Source organism: Perca flavescens, chromosome 3, assembly GCF_004354835.1.
Source record: "Perca flavescens isolate YP-PL-M2 chromosome 3, PFLA_1.0, whole genome shotgun sequence".
NCBI lineage: Eukaryota > Metazoa > Chordata > Actinopteri > Perciformes > Percidae > Perca > Perca flavescens.
Genome location: NC_041333.1, coordinates 30,086,511 through 30,107,006, shown reverse-complemented (window position 1 = coordinate 30,107,006; position 20,496 = coordinate 30,086,511). Strand labels below are relative to the sequence as shown.

Genomic DNA, 20,496 nt, shown 5'->3' with positions numbered 1-20,496 from the left:
AAGGAGTTCTGAAGGTTCAGTTACCATGGAGACAGGGGGCTGCACCTGTTGCCAGACCGAGGGAAAATAACTGTTCCCAGTGAGGAGGGGTGTGGTTAAGGCTGGGCAATATATCTATTATATCGATATCATGATATGAGGCTAGGGCTGGGAAAAAAATCAATTCGATTTAAAAATCGAGTTTGTAGGTCAAACCGATTCATATTTTCAGAAAATCTATTTTTTTAATCCAAATACAGTATAAATAATTTGGAAGTTTAACAATCTTTGTTGCACACTGCACAGTGACTTTTCACTTAGAGAAAGGGTTTGCCTTTGCAATTTTGTTTATGTTGATGCACTTTAATAAAATACAATAAATATATATTTTTAAAATATATTTACAGTTCACAGTTATTTTGTGTATGTTAATGCACTTTAATTAAATACAATAAATATATATATTTAAAATATATTTACAGTTCACAGTTATTTTGTTTTAAATGGAAGGGGGGGGGAAATCAAATCAAATCGAATCGAAGCACCAATTGTCGACCCTAGAATATCGCCTCGATATCGATATCGAGGTATTTGGTCAAGAATATCATGATATCTGATTTTCTCCATATCGCCCAGCCCTAGGTGTGGTGGTGGTAAAAGTAATTTAAGTTACTTTTGGGTGGAATAACTTTTACATTGAATGTTAAGTCTGTGTTTTAGCAAAGAAAGGGTATGTGTCCAAAAACGCGTACTGAATAGGAATTACATGACATGGTTCACCCCAAAAGAGATAAACCCTTACAGTAATCTCACAAAATGTATTCCATAAGTATGTCATCATGTCAGTGCAATTTAGACAAGTCCAATGGATTCATAGACCCAGAAAACATGTGGTTTGACACCACGATTACTTGGCTAGGTCAAATAATGAAGGAGTTAGGATACTGTATTTTGAGGGCTTCCTGCATGGCTTCCTGCCAATCTTGGACGCCATCTTGAAAATTACACTTTAATAGTGGTCAAACTTTGGTAAACTTTTAGTATGTTATTAAGGACACCTAATACTACTTTTTTTTCATATATGCAGCCGCCCATTTACCCGGAGCTCGAGGAGCGACTTCACTCGCTCGTCTGCAACAGATCCACTCATAGCCGGCTGATTCGCGCGATTGACTGACTCATGCGAGAACTCATGAGTCATTGACAACTCATCAGTCATCGAGGACTTATGAGTTCTCGAGTGAGTCCCATGGTCTGCGAGCTCTGAGTCTGCGAGTCGGGAAGTTCCTATAACTCGGACTGTCTCTCTGCTCACTCAGTCGCTTGAGTTGACTTGTGGAGTTGTGGTTGCTTACAAAATTGTAAGTTATAAAGCTTTTGGCAGCTAAGATAGCTAGGACTAGTAGTAGCTAATGTTGCAAGAGGTTTGTGTGTGGCGATGCTTTCATTTTAGATTGAATTGTAGTAGGACTCAAGTGATCCGAGTTAATGATACTAGAGACCCGCGACTCATGAGTTAATTTAAAGAGTCGGGTGAAAGATCTGAGTGAGTCACGACTCAAACAGGTTTATTGTAAACTACTACTATCGTATTATTATATCTATAACTGTTTTGCCACGGGACCAACATCTCCTTCAACATAAAACCTAAACTTTGCAATATTAAAATGGACTCTTCCAAAAAATTTAACTCACGATCAATTTGTCTTTGGCTCTCTGGAAACTTTCCTACATGCTCAAATCACCCCACTCTCTCCTACATGGTCACACGTGTATATGCCAGAGTGCGCTTTGTGCTGTAATGGAGTCACTGCGGAGTTAAATGAAAGGAGAGGGCCTGACGGTGAGAGCGCTGTACAGATCAAGCACTAGGTCTTAATCACCAGAGAACTGAGTGAAGGCTCATTAGCTAAATGGATTTTAATGGGGGTAGTTAGGGAGATGAAAAGACACCGTCCCTTGCACTGCATCAACACATTACCACAGGTAATGACCCTGTAGGTAATGGAGGAAGGAGGCACTCCTCTATTCCAAACTTCACTAGAGTTGCACTGTAATTACAGACTGACGGTAAGAAGAAATACGTTCATCTCATTTGTTAAATAATACAATGAAACAGAAAAACGACACACACAAGCTTTCAAACTGCAAACGCCACCAGCTCAGAGACAGAAAATCAGACATTTATTTTTTATTATGGTAGAGTAGACTTTATCCAAAGCACCTTATCGTAGCATGACTGCATATATTTTCAGCTCAGGAGGCCCTGCTGGGAATCAAACCTGGACTGCTGAAAGCTATAGTGCCATGAAATCCAATAATGTGGAGAACAGCTTCATCTAAAAAATGCTTTACAACTTCCGTGAGTGTGTATTTTTTAAAAGCAGTGGATCCAGCAGGAAGTGAATCCTCGACTGCAACTGTTTCACTTCGAATAACACACATATATTGTACACCGAAACACAACTACATAAACACATTAAATGATAGACTCTCTCCCTAGCCCTCAAATTGCTCAGAAAAAAAATAACACGCCGGATTCCCACACACGCACACACCCTCGAGAGTGATGGAGGGAGCAGACGGTGAGGGAGCAGGGGCGAGTGAGTGTGTGTATGTGTGTGTGTGTGTGTGTGTGTGTGTGTGTGTGTGTGTGTGTGTAGAGAGAGACGCTGGTGTTGTCATTTTGCTTTTTCCCTTCATTGGAGGCCTGCTCATCTGGCTAATGGGATTGACTGCAGTCATTGCAGTGTGTGGGGACTGCACACACACACACACACACACACACACACACACACACACACACACACTGGAGGGAGAGAAAGAAGAAAAGAAAGATGGATGGATAAGGAATTGGAGGTGTGACTACTCTTGTCAGACTTGCCATCAATGAGAGAACATGTGGGTGGGGGGGAGAACAATGAAGAGGAGGACTTAGTCAATAGATGTCCATAAAGATGGAGAGTGTGTATTCTCAGTGATGGGGGGATTGAGAAATAGACAGAAAGAAAATGGGAGTACTATGGATAGATCGAGATGTCAATAGCAACCTCGAACTACTGAGAATGAAGAAGAGAGGATCAAATAAATGATACGTAAAAGGAGAATGATGGGTAGTAAAAGGAGAGGAAGATAGATGGATGGGGAAAAACAGGTGAAAAGATAAAGACGCAATAAAGAAAATAAATGTGGGAGACAGAATGAAAAGGAAGATGTGAGGAAGACTAGAGAAAAAAAGGACAACAAGATAAAGCAGCAGGAACATGTTGAAGGAGGGAAGTGAAAAAAGAAGAATGGATGAAGGAAAAGAGATGGTGAAGAAGGTGGTCAAAAGAAGGAAAGCAGGATGGTAGATAAAAGGATGATCCATTCATTTTTAACCATCCATCGTGTCATCCTGAAACATAACTTTCTAACAGACAGATGAAGCACCTGGCTGGGTGCTCTTTTTACTTGTCTGTCACCTTTTCACCTCTCAGAGTGCAAATTCACACTGTTCCTCCAACTGAACAAGAAACCAAACTTTCCTCCTCTGTTTTTCTGTATTTATACAAATGGCAGCCTGTACTGGCCTCTCCAGCTGAGTTATATCTATATTTTTGTGTGTGTGTGTGTGTGTGTGTGTGTGTGTGTGTGTGTAGGAGTGAGTAACAGAATCCAGCAGAGTACAAAAAAGTACAAAAGAGATTTTCTGTGGTCCATTAGTGGCCTTGAGAGGAATAAAACCTCCTCTCCATCTGCTCGACTGGGCAATGACACAATGGGCCAACACTTCTGCCACGACCCCTGACTCCCACTGCTTGAAGATAAACAATGCCATTTTGTGTGTGTGTGTGTGTGTGTGTGCGTGCGTGCGTGCGTGCATTTGCAGGGCCGGGGCTCATACTTTCTGTGTGGTTACATGTGCAGGAGATTGATACAAACATAGATTTTTGCACGTCTCATGACGACTGTATGCTTTGCTCAGATTGATTAGCAGCAAGCTCATGCACTGGTACAGTAGAAAATACCAACTCTCCACATCTCACATCAAGAAAAATCTAGTCTATATATCGAGGATTCATTTAGGCGGATGTCCCTCATTTTCGTCTGGATGTCCCCCACCTTCTGCTTTCTTTGTCGGCATTCTAAACTCCGGTGGATTTCTGAGGACTATGGTTAACTGATCCTCAGATCTCTGCACGGTAAATCCAACAGCTAGCTAGACTATCTGTCCAATCTGAGTTTTCTGTTGCAAGACTTAAACAACTTTTGAACAAGCACCACTAAAACAAGTTCCTTCCCGAGGCTATTTTGTCAGGGGCACCGCTATTGCGTCTGGTGCTTAGTGCCGCCCAAGACTATTGTGATTGGTTTAAAGAAATGCCAATAAACCAGAGCACGTTTTTCTCCCATCCCGGAATGCTGTGTGGACTAGCCAGACCCTCCTCTGCAGCGCTGTGGAGGTGATTGACTTTTCCTCTAGCACGACCAGCAGTAAGACATTTGTGGTTTTGAGTGAAACATTTCACCAAAAAAACTAAACAAACTGCCCTGAATGTTGGTAGACATTTGTGTGCCCCACAGGATGGTAATCACTGTGGTGATCCCTTAACTTTTCATCTAGCACCATCATCAGGTAATAATTTAATACTGTGGTTTATGACCGAGTACCTGCAAAACTAATGGTATTCCCATCAGCCTCAGCTGTACTTTAGTTTACTGTGTACTGAGTTTAGTGCTAATTAGCTTATAAAAAGCATGCTAACACGCTGAGATGGAGAGCATGGTAAACATATGCTAAACATCAGCATGTCACAGTAGCATTGTCACTATGAGCAGTTAGTCTGCTGATTTTAGCATTTAGCTCAAAGTACCACTGTGCCTCAAAGTACATCTTCAAAGAGCCGCTAGCATGGCTGTAGACGCTTAGTCTTGGTATATACATTTTTTTTTGTCTCAGGCATACATTTTATCTAATTTTTCTAACCTCTTTTAGCCTCTTCTTTATCATAGACTTACAATTTCGTATTTGTCATTTAAAAAAAGTCAAAATTCTTAAACAATTATTTTTCTTTCAGGTCAACATTCATGTCATTATTAGTATTAAAGCTGATTCTGATTGTTGTGATTTAGTTTAGGTATTGCAATTTTGATTATGTACATTTGACCATCAACACTTGATCACCAATGTGCATAATGTTAAAAACAGCAGGAGAGAATGATTGAAACATAGTGTAGAATCTATTACTAAAACCATCAGGGGGGATGGATGGACAGACAACTCAAAGAGAAGATTGGTAAACAACAAGGGAAGTGACAGATAATCAACCTGGCTTCTGAAACCTGAGGAGAAGTGAACCTGAGCTAATGGATGTGACAGTGCCGAAGGTAGATGTACTTCTACAAAGGGGATTATGAATCCTTTAATGATACAGACTCAATTTTATGCGTGTTGGAGTGTTGAAAAAGTACATTTCACAAAGGAGGGAGAGCTACAGAAGACCAGATAAAAAAGATGAGAAAAAGTAACCGCCCTCCTTCTCCACCACCACCACCAAAAATGGAGTGAAAAACAGATAGAGAGAGGTTTACACTGATGGGAGCGGAGCTAAATCACTACAAAAATGAGTGATTTATATTTTGTTATTTATATTTTGTTGTGGCTGCTAAAAGTAAGCAGTATAACACACTCAAATATTTTTAAAGTGAAGAAAAATATGTATTTGTATCCTATAAAATTATGAATGGAGGAATAAAAAAATAACTAAAAGCAGGTCGTTAATTGAGCAAAAGCATTTGTAAAAATAAAAATAAAATGCCCATTCTGCATGTTGCCACAGTGGACATTAAAGCCATCCCATTTTACAATATGTAAGTGATGAAGACACACCAGTTCTTTGTTGCAGAAAGGATTGCAAGTAAACTCCCACCCAAGCACATCTTTGCTCTAATCCTACTCTAGGATCCCTTAGTGAAAAGTTAGGTGCTGGATATGTCTGGATCCTTCTCTGATTCTGTGCTCAGCACGGTTAATGCATTCACAGATTCCTCAATGAGAGAGTTGTCTTGGTAAAATACAAGCAACCAATCATCTGATTTCACAGACACACAAAGAACCAATCATTGTATTAAAAATCAGTTTGGCAATGTCACCCAGTTTTGATAAAGTTAATATATTGCATTTTGATTCATTAGTTTATTCCATATCCCATATGTATGATTCATCAACACTACACCAGTCACTACACTAAATCAATCAGAGTTTGAAAATTACCAACACTCAAGGTACTGTGATGTCATGAACTGGTGAGTCATGAAATTACCAAAATGTCTGAATAGGTCATGCTGCTATACAGACAGACAGACATGTTTCCAGTCTCAGACATAAATGACAAGCAAGTAATCCACTTGTCAGTCATCCAGCCAGTCAGCTATGCATGAGGGCTCTGTGCTGTTGTGTATTTGTGTAGAGCACAGTGACTATTGGCTAGCTGTCAGTTGCTGTGACACACATCCTGACGTGCAGCAGCCCTCTAAGGCCTCCCCTGGAGTCTGTCAAGAAGAGGCACGGGAAAGAAAGTGTGTGTATGTGTGTGTTTGTGTGTGTGTGTGTGTGTGTGTGTGTGTGTGTGTGTGTGTGTGTGTGTGTGTGTGTGTGTGTGTGTGTGTGTGTGTGTGTGTGTGTCCGTCCATGTGCGTCTGTCTGAGTCTGCAGGTGGTAAAAGGTGTGGGTGTAGATCAATAATAATTAGCTGCAGTAGAACTGGAAGTTCACCCAACAGAGACTCACCTCAAACACACACACACACACACACACACACACACACACACACACACACACACACACACACACACACACACACACACACACACACACAATTACATGCACAGTAGCACTCAAAAAACAATCTATACACCTTGTGACACTGCATTGTAGCCCAAACTATAGTGACAGCCCTAAACCAAAGGAAATACACACACACAATCGTACACACCCAAAACAACCTCAAACAAAAGCGCTTACTCACACTCAAAAGTACCAACTCAAAAATTCCTGCATCTAATTTCATCGATTTTCCATTCACCTCGGCACCCTCATCTTTCTCTCCCCGCTCCACATTCAACCCCCACCGAGCCACCCGTCCTCTCTTTCTTTACCTCTTCGAAGTGGTCTTGATGATGTCAGAGACTTTCTGTATGTAATCAGTGGCGAGCACCACAATTTCTTCGTCTTCTGAGAAGTTGTCGTGGAAAATTCTGTCCAGCAAGCGTTTCCAGTGAAGCTATGGTGAGAAGAGGAATAATGTCATTTTAGTTTAGGTAGAGAATACATTTCCCCCCCTATTTTATGCAATATGGAACAGTTATTAAACAAATATATGTGAAAAAATGTGGTCTCATCTTTTTTGACTTTTCTCTAATCTTTAAGTGTCAGTGCATACACACACACACACACACACACACACACACACACACACACACACACACACACACACACACACACACACGCCACACTACTTAAAATGCTCAGCTGGAGTTCAAATCATAATCCATCATGTCTGCTTCAACCCAAAATGCAAGGCACACACACATACTTGTAATTGATGGGTATGTACATGTGCTGTGTGTGTGTGTGTCACACTCACACTGGGAGCAATGCGCTGTAGCTGCCTGAGGGTGATGCGGTTATACATGGTGCTGATGTCCTTTCTTTGGTCATCATATTCTGACACAGTGATCTGGAGAGAGAGGAGATTTTACTCAACACTGCACACAGACACAGACACAGACACACACACACACACACACACACACACACACACACACACACACACACACACACACACACACACACACACACACACACACACACACACACACACACACACACACACAGATAGACAGACACAAACACACACACACACACGATCAGCTCACATTGGCCAGACGCGTCTCAAGCTGTATAATCTCCTTGGACTTCTGCGTGGCGTTGTGAGCTCCCAGCATGCTCAGCAAGCGTTCCATCAGGGCCTTGTATGCCGCCAGGATCTGAGAGGCACAATAACATCAGTGCTAATAGACAGGAGGATCTGCTACATCATCAGTAAAGGCCGGTGACAGGGGTGACATGTGGCAAAGTGGACAGGATAACAAAAGCACAGCGGGTGACAGAGGAAAACAGGTGGATTGATGAAGAGGAGAGAGGGATGAGTCAGTTGGACAGATGGAGGCGAGGAGTGAATGAGGGAAAAGAAGGATTAAGGAAAGAAAAGGGGAAATGAGAGCAGTATTAGGGGAGGGGAGGACAAGAAGAGGCCAAATGGACAAGTCTGAGGTAAAGGAAGGAAAAAATGAAGGAAGGAGGGAGACAAGGTTGGAGGAAGAGAAGAGGTAGAGTGGGGATGGAGGCGAACAGGAAGTGGGGGTGGGAAGTGTTAGATAGCCAAAAACGTTCAACTAAAAGGGGAAAGAAAACGAGGGAAGGGAGGGAGGAATAAAAGGGGAGATTGAAGGACAACAGAGAGAGGGAGATGATGAGATGGCGTAGGAGATGAAGAAGCATGTTTACCTTCACACTGTCCTCATCCTGTCCCAGGTAGAGGGTCCTCTCAGGCAGTGTGAGCCCCTCCTGATCAACCTGCACAAACAGACGCACACACACAGTCAGCAGCTCACGCACAAATCACATTAATTCTGGTATGTATCCACGTGTGTGTGTGTGTGTATGTGTGTTTTCTAAGCCCTCAACAGATGCACATTCAAAGGATTTTAATACATTTACAAGCCATTCAACACACTGTATGCTAAGCATGAATTATTTATAACATTTAATAAATAATGCCCACATGTAAAGTCATGGTTTATGTCGGACTGCTATCTATCTTTTATTAAATCTCAGACTTTGGCCAATTTATATTACTCGATTTTGAATTTTTAAGATAAACTGAAGCATAAAGTATTTATTTTATTATTTTTGGGCTACTCCTACATCTTATGCCAAACAATCCACTTTGAAGCCCATTTGATTATCTGAAAATGTATTCTCACAAAGCTGAGAAAGGGGGTGTTTGTCCTAGCTCATGCAAAGTCGCCATTAAGGAGATACATGTTTTTTAAAGGCCAGCGCCAAAATCAATGTTTCCCCCTATATGAGTTATGTGACATGTTTAGGTTATTATAATTTATTCTGAAACTCTGAATCAGACCAGATGTTACACCATAACATGATGCTTTCACAAACATACACGGTTCCCCAACATGCTTTTTCTCACCCTGATTGCATTTCTGGAGGAGTTTTTGTCGTCCACATTGACAGTGAGGGAGAAGAAGACGGCGGTGCTGTACACACCCTGGGTCCTGTACAGGAGCTCATTGAAGTCCGGCCTCTGTGGGGCGCCCTCTCTCTCCCACCCAGCAGCACCAGGAGGAGCCCCCACCAGGTCCCACCCCCCACAGCTGTCTATCACCTCCGTCATGGGGTCAGAGCCCAGATTGTCGATCTCCTGGATGTTGACGCAGGATCGATAGAACTCCTTGACCTTGCGCTCTGCTGAGTCTGGGCCGCGCCTTCGTATTGGCTCCAGTAGGAGGCGCTGTAGTTTCTCCTCATTGTGCTCTCCTATGGCAGTGATGATGCCGTAGCTGAGCTTGTCCTCAGGGATGCCGTGGCGCCTCAACCAGCCACCACAAGCGAAGGAGTAAAAGTCCTGGCAAGGTTGGATGGTTGGGTCAATATTGGCCTGAACGAAGCGTGCCGCCCGGAGCAGAGAGCGTTTGCGTTGACAGTCCTGTCGGCACTGTGGATCCTGCTGGGCGTCCAGAGAAATATACTTGAGTGCCAGCATGCTGCCCAAGATAACGCACATGCCTGCTGCAAAGACCAGTGCAGAGAGGAGGCAGATCTCCCTTCGGCTCCATCGAGGAAGCCCTCCGCTGCTGCTGGTGCTGCTCAGATCTTTGTTTCGTCCGTTTGACATGGTCCCTCCCCGGCCACGCCCCATATGACGGTCCAGGCTGCCCCCCAGGTGAAGGGTCATGCCATTGCTGAGGATATCACTGCTATAACGACCACCGTATTTCACTTCCTGGAACTCATCATAGTGGGCTGTTAGTGAGTATGTCTTCTCCATGGCAATGGACTGTCACCAGGTTAGAAGTAGGAGCAGGGCGTAGCGAGAAAGGGATGAAAGAGGAGTTCTTTTTTATGTTTAGTGTACAGCCATAACTACTCCTACTGAGACAAAAGGGAGAACTCCCACCACAGGGCAAAACACTGCAAAGTGATTTCAAAATCCTGTTAGCCCTCTTTAGGCAAAGTCCCCTTTATTCTTTTCAAATCAAAAGCTGGCAGAGCGAGGGGCTCCCATTGTGCATGAGGAATCTCATGGGTCCTGCTCTCTCTCTCATCCTCTTTCTCTCTGCTCTCTTTCCATTTGTTCTCCTCTCTCCAGCCAGATACAGGTGACCTGTCGATAAAAATAGAAATTAGATAGGGGAGGGATGTAAATCGAGAGAGGGAGAGAGATAGGAAATTTAATCCATGATTACCACAGCAGAAAATGACAAAATAGCATCTTTTTGGGCAAATTTCCCCACTTTGTCTTTTCCTGTTGTTTGTCGGCTAAAGCTGTTGGATTGATTGGTCATCCCGCAGGGAGACAATGTCTCTGGGTGACTCACGGCTTTGGAAGGATCAATGGAGACAGGAGCAGAGAGTTGAGCATCATCAGCTGGGCATGGAGAGGTGTGGCAATCACCATAACTTAGCTTGTGTCAGTCCAAATTGATGTAAAACTTTATATTATTACAGAAGGACAGGGAGAATTTATGTCCTCTGCCTAACCAAACTGAAGAAACACACACACACACACACACACACACACACACACACACACACACACACACACACACACACACACACACACACCACAGAGGGCATCAGCTGATGTAGGAGGTTTTAAAGCAACAAGCTATCACATTACAAGCAGCTGCCATAATATTAATAATATGCACATACATCTCAAAGTGTTTTCATTTATACTGAGGATAAATACACTTGAACACAAAGACCTCCAATACACTGGATTCATAGCATGTGTATGCATTCATGTCATGCGGCAAAAACAACCAGTGTGTGTGTGTGTGTGTGTGTGTGTGTGTGTGTGTGTGTGTGTGTGTGTGTGCGTGCGTGCGTGTGTGTGCGTGTGTATTTGTGCTTCAGTGGCTAGATGCAGTGAACTTGCTGAAAGCTGTGAAGGCGATCTGTGAAAATTGATCCCTGTTATCTCCTCTGAGAATAGCAAACTTCAGCACTGATGTCTTTAACAAGTCTCCCTCGCCTTATGGGAGTGCTGTATGTAGATAAGAAGAAAAAAAGAAGAAAGAAAGAAGCATAGAGAAAAAAGAAATAAATATAAAGTTTACTGTTTAGGCTACAGGTAAACAGAGCGCTAGGTAGTGGGTATCTCATCCTGTGAGAGTTGGTAATACAAATAATGAGGTAATGGCAAATGGGTGGTGAGTGCTTCATTTCATTTTAGGGGGAAAAGGGAAGGATGACAGAAAGAATACAGGGAAAAATAGTGCTTGGGTGGTGTGATAAAATTGACTATCACTGCAGAGATTTGGTGTTCCTGGTGGCAATAACACTTGACTGTGTTTATTGGTGGGAAGCCAACTAGCAACGGCCCTATGAAAAATGTTCATATTGAATAATTCTGAAGTGTACGATTTACGTTCAGTGGCAATGCAGGGAGTAGTGAGACCCTCACATAGAAAAGTAGAAAGGAAAGCCTGAATTAAACCTTCTATGTAGCTGCCAGGGTCTGTGTGACAAAAATTCCATCATGTGGTCTGCGAGCGTATGCACTGCACAAACTTAATGATACCATGAACAATCCGCAAATCATATCCGCAAACAATCAACGGGGTATGTACTGGCGGTGCCATGCCATTCTTTCGACAGCTCAGGATTCCAAAGCCCCAATAGTCTGAAAATATACCAAAAGGCCATTTGTCCAACAGACCAGGCATTGTTTCGAAGGGCCGTTTCTCTGACGGTACTCTCCCAAACAGAAGCACTTGGCTAATTATTAAGCAGAATGACTTTATTGGACCTTCCTTCTAAGGCAATGGCAAGAACCTCCCAAACTCTGCCTCTGATTAGCTTACCCTATTCTAACGTTAACCGGTCTTACTTGTCATGCCTATAAATAGCCAACCCAGCCAACGAAGGCAACGAGTACAAGCTAGTAGGGCGGGTCAAAATCATGCAACTTTTGCCATAATGGTTTGGCCGAGATTGTGCTGAGTAACAACAGCAGGTGAAGCTATGAGTCAAGTTAAATGCGCTGGGAGTTTGAGTAGAGACTGGACAGCCAGTGCCAGCCTCTTTGGACAAAAGGATGACAATGCAGCTTAGTCTTGGATAGCTAAACAAAACAAACATATCATTGCTTTATGCAAATATGATTTAAAATAAAACAACTTGATTGGCTGTATGGAAACAAGTTCTCATCTATATAGATGGAAAACTAACATTATTCAAACAAATTAATGCAAAACTAGTGGGTGCCATCGTGTAACCAAAAAAAAATGTCTCCCTTTTGGTTTCTGATTTCTTCCGAAGTTCTCCTGAACACAGGAAATGTGATTTACAGAGCAGATATACAAAAAATATTTAATTTCTTAAGAGTCTGCTAATTGATTTACAGAACTGAACCAGTGGCTGCCTAAACCGGTAGAAAAAAGCATTCACAAACATAATAAACACAAAATATGTAGTATTCATACAACAATGGTCAACAAGAATGTAAAGTATACACGATGTGTAGTTAAAGAGCCAAAACTGCCACACACGTTGGCAAGTCTTTTAGTGTGAAGGTAAGGGTTGTGGATGTGTGTTAAATGCGTCCAACTTGCATGTTGGACAACATAATTGCTTGCAGTAACACCACTCTCTCAGCAAGGAAACATTTGCCAGCTGGCAAATGAGTACAGAAAGCATGTGTTTGGTTCTTTCATGTGAGAAGAGGAGACAGGACAGAATAGAAGGGTGGATAGTTAGGGTACATGGAGAGATGGAATTGAATAGATAGTTGGAGGACAATGAAAAATGTTCTTTATATTAATGTTGAATGTTTGTTTTTGACAATCTTGCATCCCATGTGACAAATGAGTAGTGTATCTATTGTGGTATTCATTTTCCCATCCTTTTGGATCGTTACTTCCTACCCTGGTATAATACAGTGTTGGATGTATAAAAATGATCTAGCTTTCTTTAAATATGTGGGCCGCACAGAAAATTAGCACCAGCAATGTTAATTATATTTTAATTTACTTATTAACTAATGGTTGTTGTTCATGCATGAAAGATAATAATTAAAGTAATGATCAACATTATCATATAATTGAATATCAATTTTGCTGCTGTCTATCTGCAATTGATATTACAAAATACTGAATCAACCTGCGCAGTTCGTAAAAGCTTTTTGCTTTTTCTATTGCAAACACCTGTGGTTTGGTGGATGTGTCTCTGACAAACGTCCTTTGCTAGTGATTTATTTTACATTTTCAGAAGTGATAACAAGTGCAGAGGGGACTGGGCATTCCATTGTGGTTGGGGGGGGTTGTGTGTCTGTGTGCGGTGTCATTATCAATTCAATGTATCATCCATCAGTCCTCTGCCTTGTTACACATACACAATTAGAAACATGCTCTATCTATGGCATTGCATCCGGTCACTATGAGCACATACTCTTATGATTTCTTTTGATGTATACATATATATATATATATATATATATACTGTATATATATTACTATGTATATATATATAGTAAATGTTATTGAATTGCTGCTCAAAATGTATGTATTTTATCTTTGCAACCTGTCTCCGTCTCTCTTTTGAATGCAGGTGCACTTTCACATAATGTCACAACTCCTTAAGCATTATAATAAATTATGATGCACGCATGCACACACACTCTGAGTGGACACCCAGCTTACGGCTAATGGATTGGATCTTGTGGGTACCATCATAGGGAGAGGCATGTGTGATGAATAGCTATTTACCGAACATGACAGGGCCTAATATCTTCGAGTTATACTAATACTGCTGCGCGCACGCACACACACACACACACACACACACACACACACACACACACACACACACACACACACACACACACACACACACACACACACACACACACACGCATAAAATTGCATCAGAAACACACTGGTGGTACATAGCGCCTTGTCAGTTGTCAAGCATTTCCCATACATCTTTCCAGCAACAGACAATGTCTTATTCACTTATAGCATAGGATCTCCAAGTGTGGTTCGGGGACCTGCAGATGGCACCAAATTGACAGAAAGTTCTATTAAATCCAAATGAACCACAAGATCTCCAAAGAGTAACTTAACACTACTTTTCATCCACTTTTTTGAGTAAATTACATATGCTGTCACTTTAATACACTGTTAATTACAACTAAAATTATTTTCCATTTTTCAATTTGTTTGTCCTGGGACACTCTGTCCTGGCCCCCTGTATGGTATAGAAGTTTGAACATGAATTAAAACATGAAAAATTTGAATTCAGATGTTATATCTAGGCCTTAAAACATCTGAAAAGCATACATTTATAGGGGACATAGAGGAACACTGGGAAAGCCATAGCGCTGTGAGGGGAATTTTTGAAGGAGGCACGTGAAGCAAACTGCACACTTTGAAGGCTGGGTGGACCTTTCTCTCGCTTCTTTAACCACTAATAATAAATCCTCAGAGAAGATCAATGGGTAATCAATAAGCGTTAGCCTCTGATGGGGAAAGTTCACATCGCTGTTAAGGAGATTGTGCAGATTTTTCACAGTTCTCCCTGCAAAAATGTAGGGGGTCCAATGGAAAATCAGCTGTGCGCAATGGCTCAATATAACTGTGCAAGGTAACAGTGGTGTGAGTTGATTTATTCAGTAAAGTTACAAGTGAAAGTGAATATTTTAATGGTTAGATTTGTTTCCAAAAAACTCCTTGAAAGTTCCTGCTCATTGCAAATGAAAGCTATCAACATGAGCTGTACTCAATTATCGCCACAGACTTTCAATGCTTTACAAGCTTTAGTGCTTTGGGACTCAACTCTGCAACACATTAAAATTGTTCTCCATGGTCTGAGATAGCAGTCAGATTTGTTGCTAGTGAGATGTAAAGTCACCTGTGGTCAATATTGTCTAGCAACAGAGTTGCAAAGTTGCCAACGATTGCTGGAGGGCGCATTATGAAGGCCATAAAAGGTTAATATAAACTCTGTCCATATAATTTACTTGTTGAATCAATAGTAACAAAAACATGTTCCACCTTCTTTTCTGTAACCAAATATGTAACCAGCTGCTCAACCCTCACCATGCATCTCCTGCAGTTTAACTACACAGGAGGCATACCTTTAGCAACTGATGTTCCTCAAAAGTTATCACAACATTTGTATATTATACTTATTATACTGAAATGTTACCGTCACTTTCCAGCCTAACTTACAACTTAAACATTAACATACATTCACAGAGAGCAAACTCCCTTTTCTCCGCTGCAGTTTGTGATGATATTTGGTGGTAGCCAGAAATAAAGGCTAAGCGGGAAACTCTGCTACTTTATCTTCTCTCAGGCGAGTTACGTCACCTGAAAGTCTTCTATAAATGGGTTTATTATCCCCTAATCAAAGTGGTCACAGAGCCTGCCCCAAAAGCTGTACGGCATTTAAAGGGTTCAGCGTGGGAGCCAGCTCCCTCGAGCCTTATCATCGGTCGCCAGAGGCTGCAGTAGAGTGCTACTGTGCGTTTGTATGGGCTACAGATTTGGACACACAGCTCAAGGGTCCTAGATACTTCTTGTGGTGCCATTAAAACGTTTTAAGTGTTGTGTATGAAATGTCCCCATCAGCAATATTTAAATAACCTAATTTAAGAAGCACAATTGAGTCTTTATGTCTTTTATTATTAAAACAGAAGTTTAAGTAATTCTAAAGAACAATTAGACTGAAGTACCCTTAAAGAACTCTCTCTCACTCTCTCTAAACAGACAGACAGACAGACAGACACACACACACACACACACACACACACACACACACACACACACACACACACACACACACACACACAAGCAGGTATAAGGCACTGACATACTGCAACTCTATTAACCTTAATGACTCAAACTCCTTTTTTTTATAGAGCAGTATGCCAAACTACGATTTAAATATTGGGATTTTTAACATTTAAGGTGAATCGTTAGCAAACCTTTAGCCCTCCTGCGATATTGAGCTATTAGTATACTGTATCTACTCATATCAGAAGTTCTTACTGGGTGTATTTCTGAGGAGGGACACTATCGAATGAAACATGGCTGTATAGATGTGTGTGAGGTGTAGGGTTAGGGTTAGTTAGGGTATCAGTTTACCAAAAAGTGAAGAAGTATTCAATTGCACTGATTTGGAACGGCGTCTAGGGAGAAAGAAACGTGTCACTAGAGGTGGAGCATTTAAAACTGCTACTGTATGTGCAGGTAAGGTAGCGCTGCGGTGTCACATAGAGAGCGACTGTTATGATTTACAACTTTTGGGGCGATGCAAAACTCGTGGTGCGTAAAGACGCAGACTTGCTGCTGCTGGTGTGCAAAAAAGAAAAGAAACCCCGAATTGTGAGCACAAAACCGTCAGTCCTACTTTTGCGCATATTTCAGTCCATTATACAGTTTTTGCTGATGATGAATTCCAATGGCGTTAGATAATTTTTTTTTTGGCGAATCATCAACAAACAATATGCAAACGGTAAACGCACGGAAATCCGAAGTTATTCCTTCTATAAAAATTGGCTACAGTCGGTCAAGAGTCAACTAAAGTAATTTCCAGACCGACAGACAGACCCAATTTAATTATTTTTTCTCTTTTTAGTGCTTTGACAACTTGCCGACAGGCGCCTCTTATAACTGACTCTTATTACTGACCATCAAAGAAAGAAAACACCATAGAGAAGAAAAGAAGAAAAACACCATGTGCGTAAAAATAAGTGGATCTCTACTCAACGTGTCGGCTGCTAAAACGTGACTTTCAAGTTGATCTGTAGCAGTTTTTCCTTTTATTCTCGCTCTCCATAACCAACATGACCAGACGTGGATTTAGCCTACAAGAGCCCTTTGCCTGCCGTGCCATACCCTGATAGTATAGCCTACACTGGCTGGTGGAAGACCCGCTCCAGAGGTATGGATAGCCCGAGAACGATGGAAACTTGTACAAAAGACCATACCTGTGGCGAGTAAATCAAAATCCCCGGCGGGATCGTAAAAGTGCCCTCGCTCTGAGTGTGTAGATAACGGACATTCACTCCACTGAAAGTCCGACTGGATTATCCTGTCCCCCTCCGGAGATCGGCACACACCGGGTCCCGCTCCGCTCTCTGCCGCTGCTGCAGCTCACAGCCTCCGATGTATGGAGGGGAGAGAGAGAGAGAGAGAGAGAGAGAGAGAGAGAGAGAGAAAGAGAAGGGGGGAAGAGAGAGAGAGAGAAGATCCTTAATTAATAAGGTGAGGCAGAGACCCACCCACCCACGCACACGCGCGCGCACACACACACACACACACACACACACACACACACACACACAAGTTAAACATATTTTAATCCTTTGCTTTTTATTATTCTCTTTCATTTGTTGTATTTTTAAATGGTATTTGTAATAGTGAAGTCAAATGCACATTTTATAATATTTTTCAACATATTTGAAATAAATAATTTATCTTAACAGGTTATTATTGTTAGTTATGTTCTGTTTTTGTTTTTTTCAATTGGAACTTTTGATGCTTACCATCAAAACATCCATTGCCAACTCCTACACATTCACACACATATCCACATTTACAGGAAAGGACATAAAAGTGATCTAAAAGCTTACAATACAAAAAATACCATACTGTATCCCATACAAATAATCCACAACCTCACACCAGAAGTTTACTGGATGATTAATGAATGAAGGAATAGCAGGATATATCACTGTTTTAACCTGTATGATTACTGTTTTTAATGCATTGTACTGTAAGGTGATCTTGGGTGTCCTGGAAGGCGCCCTAAAATAAAATTTATTATTATTATTATTATTATTATTATTATTATTATTATTATAGCTAGTAGCCTAATGTCTATATTTAAGCTGTCAGTCTTCTGTTAATGTTTACAAAATGAATGAATGAAGAAGCAGATTTGAATTTATACAATCCCACCAGCTCAGAGAGAGAACATCAACTCATTCCCAAATTAATGAGTCTATTCCACTGATTGATATTATTGGGCTGCAACATTTTATGATACTACCAAATCACAAAGTCTATTTTAATAAATTATTCAACCACTGCATATTAGCTATGGAAACATTAATCTCCATTGTTGCCTGGAAGTCACACAAACCAAACTAATCAAACTAAAAGGTCGACTAAATATTATTATGCAAATCAGTTGAGTAACTAACTGACCATTTCATTACCCCGCTTGTTCAGTGAGAGTAAAGCGCTTATGAGTGGAAGTTGGTAGATTTTGGAAAGTGTAACCACAAATATATTATTTTTGGCCTTTTGATGACTTTTTTAACAAAAAGGTTAAACATACAGACAGATAGGAACAGACAGGTTTACAGAACAGGGACCAAAAACAGAACGGCTTTCAACAAATTGAGGGGCTTATGGGTAATGAGGGACACTTGTCACTTGTTTTTGAAGAGTAGGGTGGTGACTGGCAAAGGTGGGAAACAGGTGTTGAATAACAAGGCTGGGAAAGGTCCAGAAAAAAGCAGTGAAAGGGAGACAGGGCAATTGCCATTATCAGTATTGTGATTTTTGGTTAATGGAAACAAGTCAATTTAAAGCTGCACTAATCAATATTTTCATATAAAAAACTGAAAGAAAATGGACAGAGAGTGAAAAAATTATCACCTGACTCAGCAGTTTCCCTCAGCTTTGAAGCATTTTAACATCTTTCAGCTCATTGTTTTGGTTTTACGGTACATAACTTTACCGTTGTGGTTCAGTTTGGGTTCAGCTTCGCAGCACAATCTCAGGCAGCTGTTTTCAGTGAAGATGCTCTGATAAACCCACTGTACACTACCAGCCCAGGCTAGCACCAACTGGCAGACAGAGTTAGCAGCTATCTGGTGAACATAGGGGAGCATTTAGCAGCTAAAGAGCCAGAGTTGTACCTCAGGAGTTGGTGGACACCAACAACAGAGGTTAAAAAAGAGTCAATATTGGACTTAACATTTTTCAGATCACCAGAACTTCAAATTAATAATAATGTTGCTCTGAGTTTGCTGGATGTGTTAATAAGCAACTGTTTGCTAACATATTCACCATATCAGCTCTAAAATGTTTATAGTGTTGTTGCTGTGCCCTAAAGTAGTCAGACATTAATTCATTAATTCAATTAATGCAGCTTTAAACTATTGTGATGTCACATATTTTTTAGTCTTGCATTGCCAGACCCTCCTCCGGTCTGTGAATCCACACAGCATTTCCGGGATGAGAGAAAAAAACTTGCTCTGGTTTATTGGCATTTATTTAAACCAATCACAATCGTCATGGGCGGCACTCTGCTGCAAAATAGCCTCGGGAAGGAACTTGTTTTGGTGGAACATGTGTATGTTGAAAAGTTGTTTTAGTCGTGCAACAGAAAACTCAGATTGGACAGATAGTCTAGCTAGCTGTCTGGATTTACCCTGCAGAGATCTGAGGAGCAGTTAACCATAGTCCTCATAAATCCACCGGAGTCCAACACAAAGAAAGAAAGAAAGCGGAAGGTAACGAACACCGGCCGAAAAGAAGGACATACAGTGAAATTTCCGGTGGCAACGGAGCAATCCCTGAAGTGGAAGGTCGTGGATATAGATGAAATCAATGTTGAGTTACAGATTAGTTTCACACCACCTTTAAGGCTATCAAAGTGCCCAAGTAGATTATACACATTTATACTGACTACATGATGATCGCTTGCTGTGCCTGCCTTTTCATTTACCTGGACCGCAAATGACTTTGTACTGATTGTTTCATTCCTTCCTCTTATTGATGTGATTTCCTCAGCTAATTTGCCTTTAGCTTGGAGCCATTATATATCCCCGTTTCCCCAGCAGTTCCTGGGCTCATTTTGCTAAAAGGTAACAACAGTGAGGGAAACGAGGCAAACCAGCCACACTGGCCTATAATCCGGCTCAGTGAAGCAGTGGATTTGGGTTCAGCTGTCAGCCCACACAGAAGCAAGACACTTGGCAAAATTATGCTACAACACTTGCGGCCTACAGACCCAGAATTATAACGAGTGTCCCAGCAGACCGGAGAGGAGGGAGAGAGCCTCATGCAGCCTGGGTACGTTAATGCTGAGCAGATGAGCTGGGATCAATGTCGGAGTTTGACGAAGAGAAGGGGTGGGTGTATGGATGAGTGGTGTTCCGGTCCCTCAGCGATTTGATTCATCTTCATTTTTATTAGGGTGTTATTTAC

The 20,496-nt window shown here is 41.5% G+C and overlaps 1 protein-coding gene across 2 annotated transcripts in view; it reads right to left on the bottom strand.

Moving 5' to 3' along the window:
- ecel1 (endothelin converting enzyme-like 1) overlaps nt 1-17,415 on the bottom strand; it is a 41,658-nt gene extending 24,243 nt beyond the window's left edge. For both annotated transcript variants that reach the window (XR_003692173.1, XM_028573226.1), the window contains exons 1-6: nt 17,262-17,415; nt 9,234-10,427; nt 8,531-8,599; nt 7,900-8,010; nt 7,608-7,700; nt 7,120-7,244 (exon numbers count right to left, since the gene is read on the bottom strand). Coding sequence is in view for 1 of the 2 variants with exons in the window: in XM_028573226.1 (XP_028429027.1) it covers nt 7,120-7,244; nt 7,608-7,700; nt 7,900-8,010; nt 8,531-8,599; nt 9,234-10,091 (1,256 nt within the window). In the remaining variant the exon portion in view is untranslated. The remainder of the gene's footprint in view (nt 1-7,119; nt 7,245-7,607; nt 7,701-7,899; nt 8,011-8,530; nt 8,600-9,233; nt 10,428-17,261) is intronic.
- Between the last annotated feature and the right edge of the window lie 3,081 nt (nt 17,416-20,496).